Source organism: Astatotilapia calliptera, chromosome 23 (genome assembly GCF_964374335.1).
Source record: "Astatotilapia calliptera chromosome 23, fAstCal68.1, whole genome shotgun sequence".
In the NCBI taxonomy this organism is placed as follows: Eukaryota; Metazoa; Chordata; class Actinopteri; order Cichliformes; family Cichlidae; genus Astatotilapia; species Astatotilapia calliptera.
Window position 1 is genome coordinate 41,579,905 of NC_137443.1, and position 16,708 is coordinate 41,596,612.

Below are 16,708 nucleotides of genomic sequence, written 5' to 3' on the forward strand. Positions count from 1 at the left end.
TTCTTTTTACAACATTTCACTTTTATTTTTCAGCCAAAAATAAAAAGGAAATATTGAGTCAGACATCCAAACTACACTTTTCTCAAAACCATATTTTTCATGTAACATATTGTGTCTTGTCATCTTCGTCCTTTCTCTTCTCCTTCCTTTCCGTCCCTCTATCCTCTTTAATCTCCCTCGCCGTGCCGTCTGCCAGGCCCTCGAGGAACGTCTAAAGCAGGAGCAGCGGGAGGAGGTTCACGCTTTGAAGGAGGCCCACAGGAGGACTTTAGAAATCCTCAGACAGCAGTCGGACCAGGAGCTGCAGACACTGCGATTTGAATTGGAGGACGAGGGGAAAGCAAAGCTGGGTAAATGATGATAGATATAGTAAACGTGGCTTTGACACGTCTAGGTTTGTAGTTATCGACCGGGGTTGTTTCCACACTGCCAGGCTCGCTCTGTGGCGTGGTTTTAAATTGCAGCAATGATTTTTTCCCCACCCTTTGGTGATTGTGTTTCTACCTACTGAGACGTTCTGGTTCTGTTTCGGCCTGCTGTGATGATGTTTTTGTCCATAGTGATTACAACAAAATCACCTTCATTATCTGCCTATTGCTGTTTAGAAGAATAGGAGAAGAAAGAAACATTTGGTGGTTAAATCGTAAGACGCTTTAGGAAACCAGGATGAAATTAACTAATGGTGAAATCAGCTTTCTGAGATCTGTGAACATGTGCTAGGTGATAAAATTGATCTCAGTAGTTGCCTCCAATATTAAACCAACTAAAAGAATAAGTCGTGAAAGTACGATGTAGGAAAGGAGTCACAAAACATGAGAATATCTTTCATTTCTTCGCACTGTTGTCATTTTTCTACATAAACTACATAAGAAATGATCCCTCACATTACCTGTGGCGTCTCTTTCCTGCAGCCTCTCTTCGTGCAGAACTGAACCACCTCCACGCGACAGCCATCGAGCATCTGAAGCAAATCCACCTCAAAGAACACGCTGCCACCAAACGAGAGCTAGAAAAAGCCATGGAGCACAGCCAAAAGCAGGTGACACTGACAGTGGTTTAGTTCTGTTTTTGTTCTTGTCTCTCAGTGTTTCGCCCTAAGTGATCTCAAGGTTTAAAAGCCTTCTAGCAAATAACTGCCTATTCTGTCTTATGTGCATCCTCTAGGAACAAGATCTCTTAATTCGTATCTCAGACCTGCAAGCGGAGCTGTGTTCCCGTAGCAACCGTATCACCGATCTGGACCATGAGATTCACTCTCTGAACGAGACCATCGACACGCTAACCAGAGAGCTGGAGCTGAAGGGCAAAGAGGTGCTGCGGGTCCGCAGCGAAGCTAACCATCAGATAAGGTTCAGTAGCTCAGCAGACATTATCCTCCCATTACCCTTAAATACTCTTGCTTATATAAGAGTATTTAAGTAAATAATATTTGTGAAATTTTTGCATCAACCATCCAATTTTAAATATGCATTCACAGCATAAAACTAGAATTTCACAGCTGCCTTTTAAGTAAAGATGACATCACATTTGTGAAATCATGTTAAACTTGCGTCTGTATTTTTAGTCTTTTTCTGAGGATTTACTGAAAAAAGTCACGTTTATTCATAAGTGCAGTTTTTTCAAGCCACTTTACATTAGACGTGTTTTTCACAGTCTAAAAATATATTTTTATTTCATTTTCACATATGTAAATTTTTTTTCCAGTGTAGCTCTGTCTGACCATTTCAGTTAAAACACCAGTACTTTGTTTATTGAAGCCATAGCTATATAATACCCAGTAAAACAACAAAGTCTATAGATGTCCAGATCTATCAGTGTAAGCATTTATTTATATTAATACTGTATTCTGATCAGTTTCTGGTGAACTTTAAACATGTTTTGCTCTAAATCAAGCACAGTGTTATCAGCATCATGCTTTAGATAAAGTGGGTAAAGGACCTCTCAGCTCAGAGTTTCATGTTTTACACGCCTGCTTCCACAACTCCAGCCTATCTGTTCTAAGCCAGCAGAGTTTGTATTGACTTAAAATGAATCAGTGTTGCCTTCCAGCTTTACGACAGGCAGTATAAAAGATGGATGTAGCTACCATGAAGACATTCATGGTATTTAATTGCCATCTTGGTTTGGAGCAGGGCTTGGTCTGTCTGCATATTATACCCTCATTGTCAGTCACAGGTGGCTAGCCAATCAGCATAGCCCAGATAATCCTCCGTTTTGGAACATGGGATGATCAAGATTTACAAAACAGACTTAATTTTTTATTTAATAAGATCCAAAATTGGCTCATAAACTCAGCAGGAAAATGTTTATAGAGGTCAACACACAAACCACAGGTTCCCTTTCAGTCGATTCACTCGGTACAACACATAAGTATGGGATATCACGCCCTCGCGTGTCCTGGCTGAAGAAACCTTTATTCACGCCTTTACGGCAGATGACGTGTGATGACACGCGCAAGGCCCCGCCCGCACATATAGCCGCTGCCATCACCGTCATCCCTCAGTTCTTACGCTCTTCACCTCGCTGAGAACACCTCTGCTGAGTTGGGCTAGCTAGCTACTGCTAGTTAGCTCCGTTGTCTGCCAACTTGAACCTAGCTTAACTGCCCCTGTTGGTGTTAGCCTCCACCGCCCAGCTGGTGCGTAGGCTGCCCGCGGAGCGCTATTTTCAAGTTTTTCTTGTGCAGCGTTTCGCTTTGCGTTTTGGGAATGGACTCCAAACCGAAGCGAGCAAAGCAGAAATCTTCTGTTCGCCCCTGTCCTCAGGGATGTGGTTTCTCTTTGCACGACAGCGACCAGCACGATGCCTGCCCTGTCTGCCTGGGGATCGTCCACGCTAGGAGAGCGTTGACGGAGCCCGAAGCTTGTGCGTTTTGTCGCCAGCTCCGACGCTCGACCCTGGAAAGACGGGTGACGTTTGTGGAAAGAGTGCTGGGACGCTCGGCTGTCGCACGGCATGACCCTCTTCTTTCCGAGTCTGGAGCCCCGGCTTCGTCCGAGTCCGAAGACGAAAATTTTCAGGTCGATGTCCCCGCGATTAGCTGGGCTGACCACATGGAATACGTTGACGGGTTAGCCGATGACGGACCGGAACCATGCAGGAGCGCTGACGGGCTTCAGCCTGGGTTGAAGCCCGCCAGCGCTCCCCAGGAAGACGATGACGTGCTGGACATCGGCCTGGACATCCATGGTTTGTCGGAGGATGAGCAGGAGAGCTCATTGTCGACCCAATATGCCGCCGCTGCTGCGCCGGTCGGCCACGATGACACCTCTCTTTTCTCCCTGTTTCGCCGTGCCGCTGAGAAGCTGCAGGTGGACTGGCCCTCTCCTCCACCAGCTCGGAAGCCGTTGCGGGCTCCGGTGGAAGGAAAAAACCCGCAAACCGCGACGGCCAAAAACTGCCTCCCCATGTTCCCAGACTTTCTCTGCGAGCTAACAGCGTCATGGGACAAACCTCTGTCTACCCGCGTCACTGTGCCCGGCTATGGACAGTACATGGAATTGGACGGCGCCGAGGGAGCTTGTTTAGCTAACCCACCCCCTATGGAGCCGTCTCTGGCTGCTTATCTGGCCCCGTCCCATAACCATGGTGTCGGTGGCCCCGCAACTCTGCCGTCCAAGCACTGCAGATTCTCGGCCTCGCAGCTGGAGAAGATTTATCGGGCTCAGGCCGGCACCGCTCGAGCCATGAGCTCCGTCACCATGCTCCAGACGTACCAAGCAATGTGCCTGGCGGAGCTTGGATCGCTGGTTCCGGAGGACAGCCCGCTGTCACCTCTTCTTAACGAGGTTAGAGTCACCACGGATTACATCCTCCGTGCGTCTCGCTGTGCAGCGCTCTCCCTGGGCAGAGGGATGGCTTCGACAGTGGTGGCGCAGAGGCACCTGTGGCTGACCCTCTCCGACGTCCCTGATAGAGACAGAGCTGTGTATCTGGACGCACCAGCGTCTGCGGCTGGGTTATTCGGACATTCACTTGAAGCCATTCAGGCTAGATTCGATCTGAGGAAGAAGCAGACGGAAGCTCTGCGCGACATCATCCCCAGACGCCAGCCCCAGCCCAAGCCCACTGCTAGCTCTCACAGGCCCGCCGCTCCTCTGACAGCTGGCAAGAGACCGGCGCCCACTGCTGGAGTGGGAGGGCCGCCGGCGAGAGCACGTACTCCGGCCCGAGCTCCACGCCAGTCGGCCTGGGGCAAAGGCCGGGAGACGCAGGGAGACGCTGCTCTTACCCCTCTGTTGCCGCACAAGAGGTGCCGCTTAAGTTCTGTTCAGGTTGTCAGCCCCAGAAGGCGCTGCACTTCCCTATCGCGGTCTCCCAAGCACATAACCCCTGCACACGGTTCAGATGTGTTGAATGTTCAAGCGACCACATCGAGTGTTCCCGCTGTTTTTCATTGTTATGCCCCGGAAAAGGTGCACCCAACAAAATGTATAAATGTACATGTTCCCATGTTGCAATCAATAAAGAGTGTTGTTTACTCTCAAACAATCTCAAATGCTCAACCTGCAGGCGAAATGAGCCAGGTCAGGCAGGGGATGCAGTCCCCTGCAGACACACTGGGGGGCGACGGCGCCCCGCCGTCAGTGCTGCAGGCCAGCCGGCTGGCTGCTCACTTCCCTCAGTGGCGCGCTTGCGCCCCCTCTCCGTGGGTGCTGCAAACCGTTGCCATGGGTTACCGGTTGCAGTTCCGGGTCAAGCCGCCTCGTTTCCAAAGAGTCGTGAACACGATTGTCAACCCCGAGGCAGCCTTGGTACTCAGAGAGGAAATACAGGCGCTATTACAGAAGAGAGCAATACGGGTGGTCCCCGCTTCGGAGACGGACAAAGGTTGGTACAGCCGTTATTTTGTCATTCCGAAGAAAGGGGGAGGGCTTCGTCCCATCCTCGACCTGCGAGTCTTGAACACGTACCTGCGAACGTACAGGTTCAAGATGCTAACACTCAGACAGCTCCTGAGTGCAGTCGGCCCGGGAGATTGGTTTGCGACAATCGATCTAACAGATGCTTATTTTCATGTCGCTATACACCCGAAACACAGGCAGTTTCTGAGGTTTGCGTTCGAGGGCGTAGCCTACGAATACCTAGTGCTGCCGTTCGGGCTGTCGCTCGCTCCCCGCACCTTTACGAAATGTGCCGAGGCAGCGCTAGCGCCCCTCAGGAAGAGGGGCATCCGCATCTTGGCCTACCTGGACGACTGGGCTCTCGTGGCTTGCTCCAGAGAACAGGCGGAGACGCAGCTGTCGCGGGTTCTGTCACACATTCAGACACTGGGGTTCTCTGTGAACTTTCAGAAGAGCTCGCTAATCCCAGGTCAACAGATCGCTTTTCTCGGTCTGGACATATGCTCTCTTTCCAGCCGCGCACGGTTGTCAGAGCACAGAGTGGCCGCGTTTCATCGCTGCCTCGCTCAATTTCAGCTGGGACGCAGACTGCGTTTCCAGACGATATTGCGCTTGTTGGGCATGATGGCATCTATGATCGCCGTAGTGCCGCTTGGGCTGTTGAAAATGAGAGCGTTTCAACGCTGGACTCTCTCTCACCGTTTGTGTGCTTCGCGTCACCTCCGGAGGAGGCTGCCGGTAACTGCGTCTTGCATGCTAGCTCTCCGTCCTTGGAGGGAGCCCGGGCTACTGCACCAGGGCTCTCGGATTGGGAGGGTGTTGTTTCGCAAGGTGGTGTCCACAGATGCTTCCCTAAGTGGGTGGGGAGCGCTGTGCGAGGGTGCGTCAGTGAGAGGGATCTGGTCCGCGGCTCAGCGCCAGCTGCACATCAACCACTTAGAGCTGTTGGCAGTGTTCTTAGCTCTAAAGCGTTTCCGTCCAGTCCTGCAGGGCCAGCATGTCTTAGTCAGGACGGACAATTCAACAGTGGTGTCTTATATAAACAGGCAGGGAGGAACACGCTCTCTTCCCCTGTTGCAGCTGTCTCGCTCTCTGCTGTTATGGTGCAGTGTTCATTTTCTGACTCTAAGAGCCACCCATGTCCCGGGCCACCTGAACCTGGGGCCGGACCTTCTCTCCAGGGGGGGTCCTCTGGTGAGAGAATGGAGGTTACACCCTTCAATAGTGGCTCAGATTTGGGATCTATTTGGCGAGGCGCAAATAGATCTTTTTGCTTCCAGGGTGAATGCTCACTGCCCCCTGTACTTCTCCATAATCGACCACGATGCACCCTTGGGCTTGGACGCGCTAGCGCACCAATGGCCAGACGTGCTCCTGTATGCATTTCCCCCAGTGGAAATGATATCTCCAATTCTGGAGAGGGTGCGTCGGCATTCCCTCTCTCTGATCCTGGTGGCCCCTTGGTGGCCCGCGAAGTCGTGGTATGCAGAAATAATCAGCCTGCTTGCAGCAAGTCCTTGGCAGCTTCCTCTCCGCAGGGATCTCCTCTCTCAGGCGGGGGGGGGAAGTGTTTCATCCGCGCCCGGATCTGTGGCACCTTCATGCTTACCTGCTGAGAGGTTAAACTTGGTTGCTAAGGGTCTGCCACCTAGTGTGGTAGCGACGATTCAGAGCGCCAGGGCCTCGTCTACTAGAGGCTTGTACGCTTACAAATGGCGAGCCTTCGAGCGATGGTGCCAGGACCGCCACACTCTCCCATTTCAGTGCTCTATTGTGGATGTTTTGACATTCCTGCAGGAGCTGTTGGATAAAGGCCTTTCGTTTTCAACGATCAAGGTTTATTTAGCGGCTATATCTGCTTGTCATATCGGTTTTGACGGGGTGACACCAGGTGCGCATCCCCTCGCCGTGCGTTTTCTGAAAGGGGTTCGCCGGCTGAGGCCCGTGCTTAAGTCCAGTGTCCCGGCTTGGGACTTGTCTTTGGTGCTGGAGGCCCTTTGTGGCCCTCCGTTTGAACCCGTTGAGTCGGTAGATATGAAACTTCTTTCGTATAAGACCGCATTACTTCTCGCTTTGGCCTCGGCGAAGCGAGTGGGGGACCTTCATGCGCTGTCTGTGCATCCTGCCTGCACACAGTTTTCTCCTGATGGCCGCAAGGTCGTATTGCGTCCGAATGCCGCCTATCTTCCCAAGGTCATGCCTGCATCTTATAGTTCAATGGAGTTTGAGTTGCTGAGCTTTTGCTCCCCTCCTTTTGAATCTGAGGAGCAGAGGAGGGTGCATTCTCTTTGTCCGGTGCGTGCGCTACGCACCTACATTGAGCGCACTCGGGATGTGCGTTTGTGTGACCAGTTGTTTGTCTGCTTCGCTAATCCGAATAGAGGTAGAGCTCTGTCCAGACAGAGGCTGTCCCACTGGATTGTGGAAGCTATCTCGCTGGCATACAGCACCGGAGGTTTTGCGTTGCCCCACGGGGTGGGAGCTCATTCCACCAGGGGGATGGCGACCTCATGGGCTCTTTTTAGAGGGGTGCCTGTGGCTGATATTTGTGCAGCGGCTAATTGGGCGTCGCCGCACACTTTTGTGCGGTTTTATCGGTTGGACGTTACAGCCCCTTCGGTGGCTCATGCTGTCCTTTCTGCTGGGTCTACCACTCACTAAGGATGTGGTGGTCCCGTTCCGGTTCGGTGGCTGCTCTGCGGGGCGTGTATATAGGTCCCATACTTATGTGTTGTACCGAGTGAATCGACTGAAAGGGAACGATTAGTTATGTCTATAACTTCTGTTCCCTGAAGGAGAGGAACGAGGTACAACACAGGGTGGCCCCACTGAGCAGTTGGCTCGGTGAAGAGCGGCTATCGAACTGAGGGATGACGGTGATGGCAGCGGCTATATGTGCGGGCGGGGCCTTGCGCGTGTCATCACACGTCATCTGCCGTAAAGGCGTGAATAAAGGTTTCTTCAGCCAGGACACGCGAGGGCGTGATATCCCATACTTATGTGTTGTACCTCGTTCCTCTCCTTCAGGGAACAGAAGTTATAGACATAACTAATCGTTTCTGTAGGATCCAGTCTTTTTGTAGCCACCACTGTCGCCATCTGGTGGCTAGAATGCAAGTTAAGGCACTCGTGCACTGGTTTCATTTTTCTTGCGTGGAAAAACGCCACAAAGTCTTTTGCCTACCGCATTTTGACTCCCGTGCTCTTTTTTATAACCTAAAGACCACTGTGACTATGTTTGCTTCTCCAGCTTTAATGAAGTATTCCAACAGGGTAAATGTCAGCGTCTTTCAAGCTTAATTTGTTGTTCGTAACACAGACTTTCTGTCATATTTGTCTGCCCCAATGTGAGAAAACACTAATTATATTAGGATAGTTTTTTTTAAATTAAAATTCCTCAAGAATTGCTGAAATGCCCTTTTCTAGTGGTTTGAGTGCTACTGTCCAGTGTTAAGCTTGTAAAAACAGTTACTTTAATGAGTGAGTGATGCTAAAAAGAAAATGTGAAAGCAAAACCACAGCCATTAAAGACGGATGTTCGTCCGCTACTCGTGCAAGCGTTGGCAGCCTGTGCCAGTAACCCTGGCTCTGCTTCTTCACATTTCTTATAGGAAGTTTAATTCTAATGGTCCCCATATGTAAATGAAGCACACTCTTCATTACGTTCTTTAACTTAGATTGCAGACACATAAATTAACACTCTGACATTGACACAGTAAGCACTGAGGGACCGGATGCTCCCTGTACCAGCTGTGCTTTGTGTCCCAGCAGAGTTCACTTTGCAGCTGCACATCTTGCTGTCGGCCTCTATAATTTACTGAAATGCGATGTCAATGTCACAGGTCCCCCTTCCGGGAAATTAAATGTACTGGTATAGAGGCAGAGGAAAAGTCCCAAAGTGATTATTATTTAAGTGTAAACTTGTGATACTTGGTGGCACTTTAGGAAATATGCATCTAGCAGAAAAGTTCGCCTAATGATTTATTCATTTATGACTTCTGTCTTTGCTGCAGAGCTCATGAACAAGACCTTGCAAAGAGACACGAGCGAGAGATGGGGGAGCTCAATGCAATCCATCAGAGAGAAACACAAATCATGCTGGCTGACTTCAACAAGGCCCAGGAGGTCCTCAAAGACAAGATTTCTGCTCTACAAATACTGTAAGACATAAAACCGTGTGATGAAACCTCTTCTGTGGCTCTTTTGGGCTGCTACTGTTTCAAGATAGATCAAAGTTGTCTCTGTTTTGTCTTCCTTTTGTCTCTCTGGTGCCACACTTTGTTCCTGTTTATTTAACTCTTAATGTTTCCTGGGTGCGTCCAGGTTGGAGGGCACAGAGGAGAAGTTAAGAAACAGAGAAAGCCGACCAGAAGACCTGCATGTGATCGCAGAGCTCAGAGAGATGGTGACTGAAAGAGAAGCTCTGGTCAAAAAGCTGGTGGTGAGTAGACGCGGGGGTCCATGAGTCCAGATCTTGGCATGGGATAGTCTCTGAGGAGTAAACTGAAAAATAGACATGCAGTTCGTGAGAAAGTCTAAATCAAGGATTAATCGCTGGAAGCGAGGTCAAACAGTCAACAGTTCTCAGGGTTAAAAATGTATTTCTTTGAAAGTTCCTTCATCTGACTGCATGTAAGGGTCTCGACCAGCAGATGTTGTTTACTTAGGAAAGAAAAGTTAGCGAGCAAGCTGCGTCTTTGGGATTTGATAAAGATCCTGCGATGCAGTTAAATGTTGATAAGCAGAACTCGGTTTGAGCGATGTCTCTACTTCTTCACTCTCACTCCTTGTGCGTGGCCCTTCGAGGCACTGTGGAGGACCTGTGTCTTTGCAGCATGCTGCTGATAACTTCATGAAGTCTTAATGTGGAACCACCCTTTGTGGTTCTGCTGTGTGTCAGTCGGGATCTCAGTAGACTTTTTTCAAGATGCTGATCCACAATTCACTTTGTTATTCTTTAAATTATGAATCCATGTGTGTAAACAGGATCGTGTATGTGCGCTTGCTTATCCTTCGAATGCAGGACAGTGAGTCAAGAAATTATTGATTTGGTGTAGTTTTAGTTGAAAATACTGAGGGAATGCAAACTTTATGAAACTGTGACTATTAAAAATGTGTGTTGGCAAACAGACAGAAGAATAGTGGAGTGTGTTTTGATTGGGGTGGAGTTTGACTGCAACATGTTGTCATTTTTTTATATAGGATGACAAGAAGTTCTACCAGCTGGAGTTGGTCAACCGAGAGACGGGATTCAACAAGGTCTTTAACTCCAGTGCCAATGTCGGTGTCATCAACCCTCTTATTAAGGTGAGTGGGCTCATTCCACACTGCTTTTTTTCACTGTGAATGGTGTGGATGCTTCAGGCTTACAGCATACCAAACTTCTGTACAGCTGAAGTCATCTGCTTCACCTGTTTACCCGGTAAGTATTAAGTCGTTTTCACACATGAACTCTGGTGGTCCCTTCTGACATGTAGCGCACAGCAGGACATACGATGCCTGCTCGCTTGCTTTTAACTCTCTAGATAATTGCCTGCATTTAGTTAATTGCCACAAACAAGGACCACACGGGTTAAAAAGAAAACACTGTTTAATGCCGTTCCCACTGCTGATATTGAAAAGTTCAGGCCTGCCGTGCATGTGTGAAAACGGCTTAAATGTATGACTGAGTGTTTTACTGTAAGGATCTATCTTTAACACTGTATGAACTCCAGAGAATGTAAAGACCCACATCCACGTACCAAACACATATTTCTTATCATTTATTACATACTCAAACACCCAACATATGATATATAGTGCAAATGTACTGAGATCATCCTTGAAGATAAATGGAAGTAATCCCCTTGAGTCATAAATTCAAACCAGTGAAACCTGTAAAGGTGAGCTGCACTCTGCAATGAATCAACTCATCCAACAGGCTGAGGATTGGAGAAACACCAGGGCAGTAACTGCATGCGTCTTGGCATAGTTACCCAGCTTTGTTTACAGCCGCCAGATGAAGTTATTGATCATTATCCCGCCTAATGAGGGTAGCAAACATAATTTATCCATATAAACTATGTTTCTTTATTATGTAGAAATAGATTTGCAGCAAGAGAAAAGCACAAGGACACTAAAACCTTCTGTGTTGCTATTGTACCTGATTATCTTCACGCATTGTTCTGCTACCAGCTGTAAGAAAAGAAGAATGTTTGCGGCCCGTGTGCTTGTGTAATCTTCTTGTCTTCCTCTTTATGCTCCCATTTTTTCGTCTGTTGTCTGAGCGCCATTGAGCGTTCTTCCTGAAACCTGGTGCCCATTGCACACGACTCATGATAACTGTTATCTTTGTACAAAGCTGCTCATCATCCTTCATGTGTGAACACAGCTGTCACAGCTTCAGTTTGAGTCATTCAAGAACAATAACACTTGATTTCAGTATCATAACATCAGCTCATCGTCTCCTCATTTCCATCCTCCTCCTCCTCCTAATCGTGCCTGTGTTGCTCGCTGTGGGTTGTTTATATTGAATAACATATGCATCTTCAGTCCTTCGCTCACACGTCTAAGCTTCCAATGTGTAGGACTGGAAAATCTCTCAGTTTGCCAACTAGTGGGGATATCAAGAAAGTGAGGAAGATAGCAGCTCTCTCTCTCCAGCAAGTCCCCTCAGGGAACACTGAGAGATTATTCAAGGCTACTCTGTGCCTATATTTTAATTTATGCTCTTTTTTTCATGCATTCTTTGCTGACTTGCGCTAAACATATTTGGTTGATCCCCTACAAAAATATTGCAATGCCAGTGTGTAGAAAATATATTAATGAGGTTTTGCTGCTGCTTGTTATAATATGTAATCTAGTGCATTGTGCATTTGGCCATATGATAAACCCTTGTGACAGCCGTCCAGTGACAGTTGAGGAAATGTACTTTTCGCCGTACACCGACCAGGCATAACATTATGGCCGCTGACAGCTGAAGTAAATAACACTGATTATCTCTTCATCATGGCACCTGTTAGTGGGAAATATCAGGGAGCAAGTGAATATTTGTCCCCCGAGCTGATGAAGGAGAAAAATGGTCAAGCGTGAGGATTTGAGCGAGTTTAACGAGGGACAAACTGTGATAGCTAGACGAACAGGTTAGAGCATCTCCAAAATTGCAGCTTTTGTGGGGTGTTCCCAGCCTGCAGTGGTCTGTATCTATCAAAAATGGTCCGAGGAAGGAACAGTGGTGAACTAGCAACAGGGTCATGGGTGGCCAAGGCTCACTGATGATTGGGTACAGAAGGCTGTCTGACCTGTGTGGTCCAAAAGATGATCTACTGCACCTCAAACTACAGTGGGGCAAAAAAGTATTTAGTCAGCCACCGATTGTGCAAGTTCCCCCACTTAAAATGATGACAGAGGTCAGTAATTTGCACCAGAGGTACACTTCAACTGTGAGACACAGAATGTGAAAAAAAAATCCATGAATTCACATGGTAGGATTTGTAAAGAATTTATTCGTAAATCAGGGTGGAAAATAAGTATTTGGTCACCTCAAACATGGAAAATCTCTGGCTCTCACAGACCTGTAACGTCTTCTGTAAGAAGCTTTTCTGTCCCCCACTCGTTACCTGTATGAATGGCACCTGTTTGAACTCATCATCTGTATAAAAGACACCTGTCCACAGCCTCAAACAGTCAGACTCCAAACTCCGCCATGGCCAAGACCAAAGAGCTTTCGAAGGACACCAGGAAAAGTATTGTAGACCTGCACCAGACTGGGAAGAGTGAATCTACAATAGGCAAGCAGCTTGGTGTGAAAAAATCAACTGTGGGAGCAATCATCAGAAAATGGAAGACATACAAGACCACTGATAATCTCCCTCGATCTGGGGCTCCACGCAAGATCTCATCCCGTGGGGTCAAAATGATCATGAGAACGGTGAGCAAAGATCCCAGAACCACACGGGGGGACCTGGTGAATGACCTGCAGAGAGCTGGGACCAAAGTAACAAAGGTCACCATCAGTAACACACTACAACGGCAGGGAATCAAATCCCGCAGTGCCAGACGTGTTCCGCTGCTGAAGCCAGTGCATGTCCAGGCCCGTCTGAAGTTTGCCAGAGAGCACATGGATGATACAGCAGAGGATTGGGAGAATGTCATGTGGTCAGATGAAACCAAAGTAGAACTTTTTGGTATAAACTCAACTCGTCGTGTTTGGAGGAAGAAGAATACTGAGTTGCATCCCAAGAACACCATACCTACTGTGAAGCATGGGGGTGGAAACATCATGCTATGGGGCTGTTTTTCTGCCAAGGGGACAGGACGACTGATCCGTGTTAAGGACAGAATGAATGGGGCCATGTATCGTGAGATTTTGAGCCAAAACCTCCTTCCATCAGTGAGAACTTTGAAGATGAAACGAGGCTGGGTCTTCCAACATGACAATGATCCAAAACACACCGCCCGGGCAACAAAGGAGTAGCTACGTAAGAAGCATTTGAAAGTCCTGGAGTGGCCTAGCCAGTCTCCAGACCTCAACCCCATAGAAAATCTGTGGCGGGAGTTGAAAGTCCGTGTTGCTCGGCGACAGCCCCAAAACATCACTGCTCTCGAGAAGATCTGCATGGAGGAATGGGCCAAAATACCAGCTACTGTGTGTGCAAACCTGGTAAAGACCTATAGTAAACGTTTGACCTCTGTTATTGCCAACAAAGGTTATGTTACAAAGTATTGAGTTGTATTTTTGTTATTGACCAAATTACTGACCTCTGTCATCATTTTAGGTGGGGGAACTTGCACAATCGGTGGCTGACTAAATACTTTTTTGCCCCACTGTAGTTGATGCTGATTCTGACAGAAAGGCGTCGGAGCATCACAGTTTGTTGACCAGACACGGTGATCATGGTGATGATGATGCTTTGGGCAATCACACAGTCTTCTGGGAAACATTGTGATAAACGTTGTGTCCTGCCATCCATGTGGATGTTAATTTGACACGCACCACCTACCTAACCACTGTTGCACACCGTGTACATCCTTTCATGGAAACAGTATTCCTTGAAGGCTGTGGCACAGAATAATCTGCCCTGCCACAAAGAAGAAATGGTTTGAGGAGCACAACAAGAAGTTTGAGGTGTTGACTTGGCCTCCAAATTCTGGACCAATGCTGGACAAACTAGTCCAATCCGTGGATGCCCCTCCGCACCACTTACTGGATTTAATTCAAGGGTAGACCAATGCAATATTAGGCTGGTGGTCATAATGTTATGCCTGATCAGTGTATGTTGAAACATTTTAAGGCATAATCTCTGAAGAGACGATAACTAAAAATCTAAAAAAGATTGACGGTTGTGTTAGCAAAAGCTGCCACAAACTGTATTGTATTCCCCTACCATGTGGAAGGCGGTCCTTCCAGGTAAGATAATACAAGGTGGTGATCAAAAAGTTCTATAAGCTTTACAAACAAAAAAATAAAAGCCACACATCCCAGATGAAATATTCCTGCTCTCCCACTGTGCACCTCTGGTCTACTTCTAACTTGGACTTTTAGATCACTGGGTGCCGTGTTCTGACCACTTTGTGGTCTCTGCAATTTTTTTGCACACAAAAATCTCAACTTCTGTGTCAAACTCACCAACCTTTTTGGATGAACATCATCACTGGTGATGAGTTGGGTCTCCAGCTATAAGAAGATGTGGTACATCAGGTCACAACCAACACCAGGAGCGTGCTTTTCTCTTTTTTTCCCAGTGTTGACACATCTGAGGGAGAAAAACATGGTGTACCTTAATATACCCACTCAAAGTGCACTGAAAACAGTTTTATTGGCCATACCAATGCAAACTTTGTATGACACTAGTTAGTTTGGACTCCCTCTGTCGTAAAATGAAACTGATATAGTGGAAGAGATCCAACATTAATACCTGAATCGAATAGGACGTAATCTTAAAATACCAGGAATGGTACTGGAGTTAGTCCAGACCTGCACGAGGAGATTCCTTGAAGAGGATCACAGTTCATTTTAAATCAGGTAAGATTTCCGCTTTTTATGAGTGGAATCACAGAACTTTTGATCACACTTAGTAGACTGGAATTTGAAAGATGCGTATAAGCACTTTACTCCTGCTCTTCACTGGATTTGCTTAGGCAGGGATGCAAGTTTAGGTTAAAGGTCATTATCTGAGATGATGCTAATAGCTTTAACCACTTTGGTTACCATGGAAACTACACAGCATGACAGGCACGTTGTTAAAACCAGTTAGTAGTTTGATCTGAGTTAGCTAAAGATAGCCGGCATTCATGTCTCGCCTCTCTATGTGTGTCTGTAGTCAAAAACAGGCAGCCAATCAGATCACCGCTTCACCAGCTTTCCTAGCCATTCAGCTCTCCGATTCGTCAGCCCTCCCACCATGACTCATGAAGGACAGGAAGAGGAGGGACGGGAGGTGGAGGAGGTAGGATCAGGAGGCCCTTTTGCGCCTCCTAACTCCCCCCTCCAGAGATCCCTCCCCCGACTTAGGAAACCCCTTCCCCTATTCAGCCCTTATCCTCCTGCTCCTCTTCCTCAGCATCCTCCTCCTCCTCCTCCTTCTTCTCCTCATCCTCCACATCATCCCATGCCAAGCCTTGCTCTTCCTCATGCTCCTCATCCTCAGGAATCTGTGGTGCAGCATCAGGGCCTGCAGAGCTTCGGGAGGTGAGAACTAAAGTGCATTTCTGCTACTGCTGCCCACCGTTCACCTTCACTTCACATATTCAAGCAGTGAATTATGTGATGTCTGCTGCTGCTTCCACTATCCCAATCTTTCACCTCACTTCTTAGTTTCCCTCCTTTCTGTCCTCACCCCCTCACCCTCAACCGAGGTGAGGTTTATATTTGATCAGCACTTATGGACCAGCTGTTACTCCTATTTTTTCCTTTTGTTCTGACAATGTCCAGAGATGAAATATGAGAGACAACTTCTTTTTCTTTCTGTTCTCTACTTTTTATCATTTTAATTTAGGCCCGAGCTAATACGAGTGCAGCATTGATCTTTTCATTTCACGGAACACTGCAGCCTCGCTCCATTACATCGGGGTCAACACCCAAAAATAATGAACATGTAATCTCTTTTTGATACATTACGCACATTAACATCACATTTTTCATTTTCTCAATGTGGCGCAATCAAAGACAGAATCATCTTTGAAATGCACTGTAAATCCTCGTAAAAAATATTTTACAAAAAGATGAGAACCAACCCGGAGACAGTGCACTTACAAATCAGTCTCAGTGGGACTTTAAACTGGGAGTGAAGCAAAGAGGCAAACAAATGATTGCTTTGAAAGCTTTGCAGCAACTTGCAAATGTAAAACTTGAAAGAGAAAGAAATAAGAAATAGTTTTGGGCTTTGTTCTCTCCACAGAAGGCAGTGGACAAACAAATGAAGGAGTTCTGTTTGCTGCGGCCGTTGATTAGAAATCACTGGGAGGTCTGAGGCTCGAGGGTATAAACTGCAGCTGAACCGCAGACTTTGTTTGAAAGTTCTCCAACTTTTTCCCATCTCGTAATCGAGCTGCAGTTTAGTTTAAAGCTGAAGTCTGTCATGTTTTTGTGTTGTTTTTTTACTTTACTGCTTCTTTTGTGCTCGTATTGTGCAATCTTGCTATATCTAAACAGTTACCAATCATTGCCACCACCCGTTATGCCATGGATCCTTAAAAGGAGCAGCCAACTATAACAAAAACTGTTTTTGTTCATTTAAAGTGTCCCAAGCTTTATGCAACATGTCCAAACTTCCACTGACCTGTGCACTGATTGCAGGCTCAGGAATAGCATGGAAACTGAAGCACCTGAGTAATATACATATGTGTCCGTACATTTACATCTACAGTGATTTACATTTGGCAGT

General features: G+C 47.3%; 1 protein-coding gene across 2 annotated transcripts in view; it reads left to right on the top strand.

Moving 5' to 3' along the window:
- The window catches only part of fam184aa (family with sequence similarity 184 member Aa), an 84,928-nt gene that overhangs the window by 59,770 nt on the left and 8,450 nt on the right, over positions 1 to 16,708 (top strand). The window contains exons 17-23 of one of the 2 annotated variants that reach the window (XM_080297485.1): positions 197 to 350; positions 912 to 1,039; positions 1,165 to 1,349; positions 8,858 to 9,004; positions 9,168 to 9,285; positions 10,047 to 10,151; positions 15,146 to 16,057. In XM_080297485.1, coding sequence (XP_080153611.1) covers positions 197 to 350; positions 912 to 1,039; positions 1,165 to 1,349; positions 8,858 to 9,004; positions 9,168 to 9,285; positions 10,047 to 10,151; positions 15,146 to 15,517 — 1,209 coding nt within the window. In that variant the 3' untranslated portion in view covers positions 15,518 to 16,057. Of the gene's footprint in view, positions 1 to 196; positions 351 to 911; positions 1,040 to 1,164; positions 1,350 to 8,857; positions 9,005 to 9,167; positions 9,286 to 10,046; positions 10,152 to 15,145; positions 16,058 to 16,708 lie in introns of those variants that run through there. The other variant, XM_080297486.1, reaches the window with a different exon arrangement.